This window comes from Arachis duranensis, chromosome 9 (genome assembly GCF_000817695.3).
Source record: "Arachis duranensis cultivar V14167 chromosome 9, aradu.V14167.gnm2.J7QH, whole genome shotgun sequence".
NCBI classification, from domain to species: domain Eukaryota; kingdom Viridiplantae; phylum Streptophyta; class Magnoliopsida; order Fabales; family Fabaceae; genus Arachis; species Arachis duranensis.
Window position 1 is genome coordinate 18,880,383 of NC_029780.3, and position 12,481 is coordinate 18,892,863.

General features: G+C 30.5%; 1 protein-coding gene and 1 long non-coding RNA gene across 2 annotated transcripts; both read left to right on the plus strand.

Annotated features, from left to right (window-relative positions):
- Positions 1–507: 507 nt before the first annotated feature.
- Positions 508–1,338, plus strand: LOC107465017 (uncharacterized). Its single transcript, XR_008002367.1, has 3 exons — positions 508–652; positions 799–1,022; positions 1,240–1,338. It is a non-coding gene; the product is annotated as an uncharacterized LOC107465017 (long non-coding RNA).
- Positions 1,339–11,183: 9,845 nt separating this feature from the next.
- Positions 11,184–12,019, plus strand: LOC107465014 (protein RADIALIS-like 3). Its single transcript, XM_016083976.3, has one exon. It carries the CDS (start codon positions 11,628–11,630, stop codon positions 11,946–11,948), a length of 321 nt encoding a protein of 106 aa, XP_015939462.1. The 5' UTR covers positions 11,184–11,627; the 3' UTR covers positions 11,949–12,019.
- The last annotated feature ends 462 nt before the right edge of the window (positions 12,020–12,481 follow it).

A 12,481-nucleotide genomic window follows, 5' to 3' on the forward strand; every position in this document is an offset into this window, starting at 1 on the left:
CGCGTTTGCGTGGATTGAAGTTCGCAGATGCGACGCGTCCGCATGAAGTGTGCGTTCGCATTGCCTATCTGTACGGCCACTATGGCGAATTATATATCAAATCGAAACCCGGGACGTTAGCTTTCCAACGCAAGTGGAACCGCATCATTTGGATCTCTGTAGCTCAAGTTATGATCGTTTTAGTGTGAGAGGGTCAGACTGACAGCTTTGCAGTTCCTTCAACTTCTATTCCTTCCACTTTTGCATGCTTTCTTTCCATCCTCTGAGCCATTCATGCCCTGTAATCCCTGAAATCACTTAACACATAAATCACGACATCTAATAGTAATAAGAGAGGATTAATATTAGCAAATATAAGGCCAAAGAAGCATGTTTTCAATCATAGCACAAAATCAGGAAGGAGAACGTAAACTCATGCAATTAGTATGAATAAGTGTACGAAAGATTGATAAAATCCACTCAATTTAGCACAATATAAACCATAAAATAGTGGTTTATCACTGCTGCCAAGAATGAGGGTTTTGTTTTGAAGCAACTGCTTGAGACCAATGGGATTTACTCAGAGGGGAAGCCTTTGGTCATGATAGGGGTAATCACAACATTTGGCCGCCAGAAGAATAGGGATGCATTCGCAATGTCTGGATGGGAAGTGGTAATTATATATGTTTTGTTCTTTCTCTTGCTTAATTAGAAATTGCTGACATTGTAAATTATTCTGCCATGATTAATATTGCACGGTTTGCTCACTGAGATTGTGGATTAAAGGTGGTTCTAACATTAAGAGTTCTTTCTATGCAGGTGCAGCTTTGAAGAAACTGGAGGATGAAAGGGCATTGTTGGCACGATTTGTTATTAGGAGAAGGTTTAAATTCTTACTTTTAATTTTTCTGGGATGAGGGGGCATGTTGGATCCAATTGTGATTCTTATGGCTTATAAACAATTTTGCAGTGAAAATCGTGGAAACAATTAGGATAAGGACATTGATCGTGAGAATAGGCTGACTAATGACTTCCTAATTCTTGTAAGTTTAACTAGTCGAAGGATTTTATTCTCTTTAAACATTCTGCTTTACTAGAATTTGGCAAGTATTTTGTGGCTTATTGTGAGCGGAAACTAAGGTCTCAGAGCATAAGTTGGTTTAGCTCACTGCCTTCAACTCTTATGTTGACAAGATGATCACGTGGAATCAGACGAGGGGATCCTAAATAAAGCTAAATTGGTTTTTGCTTATGCTGCAGATAAATGGGATGCACTGCAATTATGTTCATCAATGATGAATAATTATCTCAAGGCAAGTTTTAATTTATTGTTATTGACAAATAATTGTTGCTTTAGTTCGTTTTAATTCAATGTGTTAATTTTCGGGCAAAAATATTTGGAATCAAATGGTCAATGTTACTTTGTTACAGCTTGTCTATAATCAACTATCATATAAGAGTTACATTATTATTACTTTATAATAATTAGTTAATTATCTGTACTCCTAATTTCTTCAAGTTGAATGTGTGTGCTGTGTCTATATATATGGCCAAGTTGATGGAATAGAATTTAGGTAAATATTGTGTTGAGTATATATTTAATTAGCATAGGGTAGCTCTATAGGATAATAATGCATGCTAGCTTAATTTTATTTGAGCTAATTATTTCGAAAAATAGTTTAAGTCTTTTTGATATATTCAGGTTTTGTGTGATTAAAAAGTGACTTAACAAATTGCAAAAAACTGAGTTTTTTTTCTTTAAATTTGGGGGGAGGACTTGAATTTGATATTGAAAATATAAAAGCATGAAAAGAGAATTGGGAACCAAACTCACGCAAAGAAGACTTGAAAATAACGTGTCTTATCAGCAAAAGTTATTAGCTTTTAAAATTAATTCCAAATTGTGATCAAATCTCAAAGTTAATTATAGAAGTATCGGGATTCTTGTACAAATGGTATCCTAATTAATTCCCCAACTGTATGATAATATTACTTGTGTGCCTTTTTGCAGAATGCAATCAATTTTTCTATTCTTATGCTATTTTTTGATTGGACATGTATTTGATATTTTAAGCATCATTGACCTTTTTTTTATCAAATTGTATCTATGTCTATATAGTCCCTGAAAATAGTGAGAGTCCAATGGAACTAGATGTTTTCAATTTCAAAGTCCTAGGTATAGCACTTGCTATGTATAATGTTGATGAGATTGGATTCATTTTATAGTTTCTACAAGCATATACCATTATGTTTTAGTTAAATGTATAAACCCTTGTGTGTAAACATGCTTGCTTTTGATAATTTTATAGTCTATTTGAGCGTTTGCTGAATCATCAATGTCCCTGGCATTTTCAAAGAGGTGGCCACTTTACTTGAGTACCAAGAATACAATTCTCAAGAAATATGATGGTAGATGATTATTCTCATATCTCTGGTTTAATTTATAGTGCCAAGTGTCACTGTTGTATGCCAAATTTCTTAGTAATTTAGACTTGGTGACTTATTCTCTATTTTGTTGATATTTAAACTCATTTACAGTTTGATAGTGTTACAAATTTAAAGATATATTCCAAGAGGTGTATGAACTATGAAGAGAGATGGAAGCAAAAATTTGAAGAAGATATGTATGGTTTGTTTTCATTTTGATTAACAAAATTTCTTTGATTCTTTACACATAGATAATTGACACTCTTAAGTGGCTTCAGGTATGAACATAGGCTAATTTTATTGATTTAAGTTTTCTCTAATTTTAATTGTTACTGTCAATGATGGCTTCCTAATTTCTCTTTTTATTCATTTATTTATTTTGTTTGTTTTGAATTGTTACTGCAGACAATGGCTTCCTATTTTGTTTCTGATGCAGTGGCAACTTATTACTTATATATAACTTATGTTCATTCCTTTATTTTCTCCCTTACTACTGCTATAGCCTAACTTGATGTAACATAGTTATAGGCTTGTAACATTTTTTGTTATTTAGATTTGTAACATAATTTATTATTTTTTAAGAGAAATTTGTGTATCAATATTTTAAGTTTAATGAAATATCTCATTTTATAATAATTAATTTCAGTATATTTATATTATGTATAATAATAATAATAATTGTTGGCACAAATAATTGAAATTCTAAAAAAAATAGGAATTTCGTTGTTTCTAAAAAAATGAGTATAATATAACTAAAAAAAAGTTTTAAGATTTTAGCGGCAATAGTAATGGCAACTAAAAGTGAATAACATTACAATTTTAGAATAATTTTTAGTGGCCATATAAGTTGCCGGTAAAATAGGTTTTGGCGGCAATAATAAAGGCTACTAAAAGTGACTAACATTGTAATTTTATAATTACTTTTGGTGGCCATATAAATTGCTAACAAAATGGCCGCTAAAAGTTATATACTTTTTGCGGCCATTAAAAAAGTCTTTACCGGCAAATGTTATAATTGCCGCTAAAACCTTTTAGCGACAATGCATAAGACGCCTAATGTCTAATTGCCGGTAAATATATTAGTGGCTATTTTTATTGCCACTAAAAACAAAATAAATGGCCGCTAAAAGTGATTTTTCTTGTAGTGTAATAATAATTTCAATAGTAGATAAATATATTTTGACACTAGTTAGGATATGCAAATTATGATAACTTGGCAATTCAATTCTTAAATGGAGGAGAACTTGGCAGCAATAATAACAACAAAGTGGAGGAGTGCAAAATCAACACAATTTAGATAAATAAACACACATGTCCTAACAAAAATAACAAACAACACCAGATTTAATGGCTAAAAAGGATAGACTCATGGAACTGAAGAAATAACGGAGAACATCAAAATTGATTTTTTTTCTTTTACAAACCCTTATCTTAACAGAGACAACGCGGTCAACAACCCAGTGAAGTAGCGACGACAATGATTGTGCTTAGTAGATCGGAGGCGATTCGGTTTCTCTGTGAGGAAACTATTACCAACAGCGTGTTATAGCAGATCCATTGAAGAGTATGAGAAGAAGAAGAGGGGTAGAAATTGAGGGTTTAACATTATGGACAGAATAATACACCACTTGATGTCATTTTTGCCAAAATACGCGCCAAAAATAATACGACGTCATTTTTGGAGTGCAAGCGTAGCAGGAATTGGTCCACTTCAGCTTTCCGATGGCTAGTGATGAACGAAAACTGTCTGAGGGACTACTGTGAGTGTTGGAGTGTAACTTTGAGGACTAAATTTAGTAACTAATAATTTCAGGGACCAACTTGAGGTTCAAGTGCAATTTCAGAGACCACTTTAAAACTTAGCTCTATAAAATACAAGTTATAGATGCCAAGTTGCCAACACTGCATTAATCCTTACAATGCTTTTAATGGAGTCCGCCACGGGCCACCGCTACAATTTTATTATTAATAAATGGAAAACTATGTAAATAAAAGCAATTTGAGAAAAGATCAAAATTCTATGGTTTGTTATAACAAATTGATGAACAAAATTCCTGATAAATGGACAAAAATAGTTACAAATTACTCAAATATGTATAAAATAACATCAGAAGCCCAATAACAATATTCTATTTTCTAGTTATAGCATTAAGAGGATTATAGCACCATGTACACCTCAATTCACACAAAATACACCGAAAATTATTTAATGATTGTGACACACAAACTCATTTTGAAAAAAACACAAAAATGACTGAATTATCAACAAAAATACATCCAAATCAATTTTTGCTACAAACCTTAATTAACTCAGAAATACACCAAAATTACTTAATAATTGCAACACACAAATTCAGTTTGAAAAAAAACACAAAAATGACTGAATTATCAGCAAAAACACATCCAAATAAATTTTGGATCAGGCAACGTCATCAATATGGCAAAAATTCTATGATAATGATAACGATAACGACAATACGTATAAGAAGAATACGACAACGACTATAACGATGATGATTATGATGACTATAATGATGACTATAACGATAACGATAGCGATAACAATAATTTTCTTAGTTTTTACATCGAAATTTTGCTACAAACCTTAATTAACTCAGTAATACACCAAAATTACTTAATGATTGCGACGTACAAATTCAGCTTGAAAAAAAACACAAAAATAACTGAATTATCAACAAAAACACATTCAAATCAATTTTGGATCAGGCAACGTCATCAATAACGATGATACATATAAGAAGAAGACGACGATGACTATAACGATGATGATTATGATGATGAAGATGATGGAGGAGAAGGAAGAAAAAGAAGGAAGAGAAAAAATTCTAATAAGAGGAGGAGGAGGAGGAGGTGGTGGTGGTGGTGGTGTTGGTAAGACGATAACAAAAAAGAAAAATAACAAAAAAGAAGGAGGAGGAGGAGAAGAAGAAGAAGAAAAAGAAGACAAAGTATCAGGAATGACGAAGAAGAAAAAGAAGAAGAAGAAGAAGAAGAACATGTACCAGGAGTGCAAAAAAGATAGTGGTGCGTGAGGTAAATTAGGTCAAAGCTACTTATTTGGACCTATTTGTTTAAATGACTTGTATGTAAAAATTAATTAATATTATTTAAATAGAATCTTCCTTTTCATGATGAAGTCTACGATATAGATGGAGGTTGATTTCTACACTTATAGATTTGAGTTAGTTGATGGAGAGTTAGACAAATATTTCAAAAGGAGACAAATTTTGCTCTTATTGCAGAACTGGTTCAGAGATCTTTTCTATTGTGTACGTGATGAAAGAAATATTCGAATGAATAATTATTTATGTTATTACTAATTAAGCTGAGATAATTAGAGACTTCGGTATATATTTTTTTAATAAAATATATTTTATTTTGATGACTAAAAAAATATATACTACATATGATAAAATTTTATTAATGTCTTTTTTATTAAAAGAAACAACATTTACTCTTCAATAAATCTTCAATTTTCACTATAACATTACTCATTTTAGGTGTTGCTTTCATTATTCATTTTCAAAGTGTATTTTACAATTCTCCCGTAACTAATTCTTTTGCAATGTTTTTTCCTTATTCTCTCATTTATATACATATTATCATAAATTTCAAATACATACCGTAACAAACTATTATTAATATATTCAGCTAAAATATGCAGTTTGTTAGAATTAATCATGGTAGTTGTGTAGCATATTATTTTTAATAATTTTTAAATAAATATATAATGATATATAAACCATATTCTTTCACGTTGTGAGTGAATTATAATTAATCTATCAGGATAATTAATTATTTTATATTAATTTATTTTTGTTTAATTTTTTATTTGATATGATTAATCATTATATATGTGTTTTAATTTTTTCACTACAAGAATAATTAGTTTTAGCGACAAATTTTTAGTGGCAATAAAAAAATAGCCATTATTTTTGTAATTTAAGTTATGTTTTTGTGATCATTATATATTTGTCATTAATATTATATATTTTAATGACAATTATTATCATTGTCACCAAAATTATTAAAAAAACTATATTTTAGTGAAAATTTTTAGTGGCCATAGTACTATGGCTAGTATTATTTTTATTAAAATAACTTTTTCTTAATAATTGTTGGTCAATTGCAAATTTGCAATAGAGGAGAAATGCAATCAGAGGGTGTGAGTGCGAGAAAGGGAAGGGAGAACTCACCGCGGAAACCCTAAGCTCACTGTCACCGTCGCCACCATCGTCGCCGCTTTATGTAATCTCCACCCTTCCTAGGCTTACATTATGATTGAAATCTGAATTGCTCTCTAGTCATAAGGTACAAGTTCCTTAATTTTCCTCTCATTTATGTTCTTGTGCTCCAATTTATGTTCTACTGCAATCTTTTTCCATATCTCTTATCAATTTGTGGTTTTATCTGAGTTAATTGTTCTTCCAAATTAGATTCCACTTTTCTTAGTTCTCAATTGCATAAACTTATTGCAGGCTAAACCGGTAATTCAGTGATTCAGAAATTCGTTATCAAAATTTTAGGTTTTTCTTCTCTTAATGATTTAGCAATGCTTTATCAGTTTCTGAATTCCAATAATTAGCTTTTTTCACTTTGTCCTTTGATTTTCCAAACTTTTTTCAAATTTATTGTAGTTGTGGTATTCGCCATCAGTGATGAGCTCACCGAGCTCATCAAGGCCTGCAACATCTTCGGCCGTTTCCTCTTATGGCTACTCTTTAGTTGAGAGCAACCAGCATCAATCTCAAGGTTACACTACACACTCTTCATTATCTTTTGAGAAATGTGTTTTTAGACTAAATACTCGTGTACATTGTAGGGACATATGCAACAAGAAACCCCTGAAAAATTGTGGTAGCTAAAGCCATTGAGTACTTGCTTTCTTCTTTAAAAAACGTAAGAACTGAAATGAAAGCCCAAAACCTCGAATCTGAACAAATTAAGCATTCACTGGTTGCAAGATTTAGCAAGGTTCTCTTCTATGGGTAAGCAATTCATGTTTGGTTTTCTTTGAGTAATAGATGAAGTTCACATAAGCTTATAGTATTTATATTTATATCTTGATATGAGTGGTAAATGTTATAATATATGTCAATACACGTTTTGGGGTTTCAGTTTGTGAAATGTGGAGTGTAGAACAATTAATTTATGCTTTTATATATATATATATTGATGTTGATCCTAATAGCAGCATTCATTAATTTGACTATGTTTGGTTTTGGTGTGACAAGCAAGGGTGGTGGTGTTGAAGTTCTTGGTAGGGTGAGACAGAGAATCAAGGATCCTAGATACTGGAACACTATTAGGAGTTACATTTTTGGCTCCAATACTTGTCCTAATGTTATCAATTGGACCCCTTTGGATTACATGAAGAGGGATATATCACCAATACATGTACAATTCATCATTTCATTTATTTCACTCTTGTTAATATTTGTTAGATACAATACTATTTTTTTATATTTTTGCACTTGATCTTTGGTTCACATGCTAAGTGAAACTTTTAATAGCTAATTAAAGTTATGAGTTAGTGAAGTAAAAAGCTAAATTATAAAGTTCATTTATTATTATAACCCAAATAGAAAGAAGAAGAAGAAGAAGAAGAAGAAGAAGAAGGCTAATTTAAAAAGTTCCTGTCTCATCGCCAGGTTTTGCACCTTTCTCCTTCACTCTGTCAACTGTGTTAATTTGAGAACTATATTTACTGTAATTCATTACTTAAATGTGAAATGAAAATTTAGTTTATGTTTGTTTTGTTTGGACAGTGAGTTTTCTAAGCACTAAGAGGATGCAAAGATGAACTCGATTATTTTAGCCAACTTTTTGAACAAGACATTTTCAACAACTCTGCCTGAAATCAGGTATGTCCCTACCATTGACACATTTTGAAATGAATAGGTCCCTAGCTACCTAGTAATATATATCCTTCTTGAAACAAACTTGAATCAATGGAGAGCTTAAAATCACCTTTTAAGGGTGTTGTAAACAACATTTGTGCAAGATATGTTCACTATAAATAAGATTGGTCTTCTACTATACACTCAAGATTTGGGTAAGTTGATTTTTTAGTTATCTTTTCAGAAAATTATAAATAAATAAATAAATAACTATGTAGTTAATGACCACTTTGCTTTTTATTTTTATTAACTTTAGGATATTGGCGCCAACTATCTATATTTTCTTTGCTTCTACACTTCCTGTTATTGTATTTGGAGAGCAAATTAGTAGAGACACAGGTACCTACTTCATCTTATTCCCCTGCATGCATGTCTCTCTTATTTATATACCATACAAGATATGCAAATTTGTAATAAAGTTTAATTTGAATGTAGATGGAAGTTTGAGTACAATATAAACACTGGCTTCTATAGCCATAAGTGGAATTATACACTTAATATTTGGTGGTCAACTTCTTCTCATATTTGGAGTTGCTGAGCCAACCATCATCATGCATACTTACTTGTACAACTTTGCCAAAAATAGAGATGATTTTAGACAACAACTCTTTTTTGGCTTGCTGCATTATGTGTAATTTTTGGCCTCTGGTACTTTATTAAGTTATATGAAGAAGAGTTATTGAACACTTTCTAGTTTAGGATTGGATGTTACTGTGAATTATGAGGATAGTAGTGGTATTTACAATGATCATGATATAAAATACTCACTTAATTTTGATCATTAGCTATGTGCTAATCATTGATGTAACATAAACTTGTAGTATTTGTGTTGTTTAAATTTATATTATGCTTTATTATTTTTCAAGAGAAGTATTTGTGTATAAATATTTTAAATTTAATAAAATATTTTATTTTGTAATAATTAATTTTAGTATATTCATATTATGTACAATAATAATAATTGTTGTTAAAAATAATTTAAAATTTTAAAAAAGGATAGGTTGTTATTTCTAAAAGAGTGAGTATAATTAAAAAAGTTTTAAGATTTTAGCGGCAATAGTAATGGCAACTAAAAGTGAATAATATTATAATTTTAGAATTATTTTTAGTGGCCAAATAAATTACCGGTAAAATGGGTTTTGGCGGCAATAGTAATGGTCACTAAAAGTGAATGATATTGCAATTTTAGAATTATTTTTGGTGGCCATATAAATTGCAAGAAAATGGCCGCTGAAAGTTATATACTTTTTGCAGCCATTAAAAAGGTCTTTACCGGTAAATATTATAATTGCCGTTAAAACCTTTTAGCAACAAAACATAAGACGGCTAATGTCTATTTGACGGTAAATGTATTAGCGACTATTTCTATTGTCGCTAAAAGCAAAATAAATGACCGCTAAAAACAATTTTTCTTGTAGTATCTATTCGGCTAATAGTTATTTTTTTTTAGTCAAAATGAATATAAAAAATTAAAAATATACCTGCTTAGATTGAAGTACAGAATAAAAATAGAATTTTTTTTACATAATATATAATACCTAAAAAAACTAACTCATACTCAAGTCTCTAATTATCTCAGCTTAATTAGTAACAACATAAATAATTATTCATTTGAATATTTTCTTCACAACAAAAAAGTTCTCTGAACCAAACTTTGCAATGAAAGTAGAATTTGTCTCTTCTTAAACAAGATTTAGACTAGATATATATTCTACAAATTTAAAAATATTAAATATTATTTTTGTTTAATTTTTTAAAAAATAATATATATTTATATATAAATACATAAAGATTATTTTGATAGCCAATTTTTTGTACATGTAAAATTTTTTAGTTTAATCACACGCATATGTGCGTAACCTTAAATAATGACCCATTTCTTATTGATAGGCACCCCAGTCGCACCAAATCTCACATAAATCAGACATATATCGTTCAATCTTAACCACCATTCCACTCATTTCACAAAAATCCCGAGTTATTCAATCTTAACCACCAATTTCACCTACTACCTGTTTTTAGTAATAATATAACAGGAAAACAAACACAATATCCAAAAAGTCAACCGGGTACAAAAATGATTTCATTTAGGATTAACCATGCTTGACATATAAAAGAGAGTCATTAATGTTGTTTTTTGAAAATTAAAACTAATGGAATAAAACTTCCAAAAAATATAAGGAAGCACTCTAATATATGCACGTTAAATGAAAAGTTCACCACAGGTACTATCGTTGAAAAGAAAATATTGAAATGAAGTTGAGCTCGTGATTTAGTGATTGTTTTTTTATATGTATCATTTAATTTTAAATTTTGTTTGTTTGACTCTCTTCTCTCTTTTACTTATTATCTTTGGTTAAAAAATAAGAAAAAGTGATAAATAAATTTTTAATTTTTTAATTTAAAAATAAATAAACTGTTAACTGATTAAAAATATAAAAATATTCATTTTTTAAAACGCGAGATATTTAAAATTCTTTTATCTTTATATATTTTAAATAATAGGACATACATATCTCGTATTTTAAAAGATAAAATGATGTTTTTGTATTCTCAATTAATTAAAGACTTGTTTATCTTCTAGTTAAAAAATCAAAAACTTATTTATCGTTTTTTTCAAAACTAAAATGAATTAAAACATGGAACTCTTAAAATGAATATAACGTGGAGTAATTGTGGCCGTTTATGTTTCATAATCCAATCATTATGCATAAAAATTTCATGTACATAAAATTTTTACACGATGCCGGCCTTAACACCACAAGACCTGTCGACTTCAATTGCTGCGCTGGAATTGGAGAAATAAAATTGAGATACTCAAAAGTTAGTAACTCATTCAAGAAATGGAAAATGATGTCTTCTATTTTGTCTATTTTTACTTATCGCTTTGCCGTTTAGGCCCAAAGAAAAACCAACCTTTCACTATCTTAGTAGCTCGTCAAATGACACCAAAGCTAACATATTAACATCATCATCATCATCATCATAATCGTTTTTTTTGGAGTGTTAGATTCTGGTCAATTATAGAAGAACACAACAACAATCCATACAAATTGAAGTATCCGTGTCTTAGAAGCTTGAGAAAGAACCAATATGGATTGGTTCGAGTAGTCAGCTCAAATTCTGTTTATATATGTAGCAATTTATTGGTTAGTAGCAGACCTTTAAATCTAGTTTGAGAGGTTTAGACTCTTACGCCTAACCTTTGAAATACCTGTGAGATTTCTCAAGTAATGGTTCAATTCCCCATTTACCATAATGTAAGAGCCAAAGTCCGCTGAGGAAGGGTCTCATACTCTCATGGGTGAAATTGAAATCGACGCTCCGGCGAAGGGGTTACGTTGCAGGTGGACATGGAAGGAGAACAAGTTGTTTGAGCTAGCCTTGGCGGTGGTTGATGAGAACCACCCGGAACGGTGGGAGGCGGTTGCGGCGATGATTGGAGGAGAGAAGAGTGCTGGGGAGGTTCAAGAGCACTATGTGATCCTTTTGGAGGATTTGGAACTTATAGAATCTGGTAAATTTGACCATAAACTTGAAGAAGAATCTCATCAGCCTTATGTACTAGTTGACCATGTTAAGTCTCTGTGTTTGTCTCATAATGATACAGCAGCCATGTAAGAACTACTCTGTTTTTTTTTTTCTTTTTTTTTGTGTGGAATAAGATAATTTAGTTTTCTTTCTTCAAATTATATTCAGTTGTGTTCTCTATGCTTCCCGTTTTGTCTTTCATTGGCATTCAGAACTTAAATATTTTTAAGTTATCTTAGTAATCTCTTTTACATAGTAATCTTTCAAAGTAAAAATGAATGGGAATATGGGAATATGAAGAATTGGGAATTTAATTAGAATGTACATGACTGCTAGATCTAAAACAATTCCCCTATTCTTTTTCTGCTTTTTTTTTATTTGTTTCTTTTTAAACTCAAACGATATGGAAAATGTGTCGTTTCTTCATAAAAGACCTTGAATAATTGTCCCACTAATCTGGTTCCATGTTGCTTATATCTTCATTGAATTGCAGCAGGAAATACATATAATGTTCTATAAAACTGGGTTTGAAACAAGAGACAAGTTGGGTATGACACCAATCATACCATAGATAAAAACACAACTGTCTTTTCTTATCTGAAATGCACGTTAAGAAACCGCAT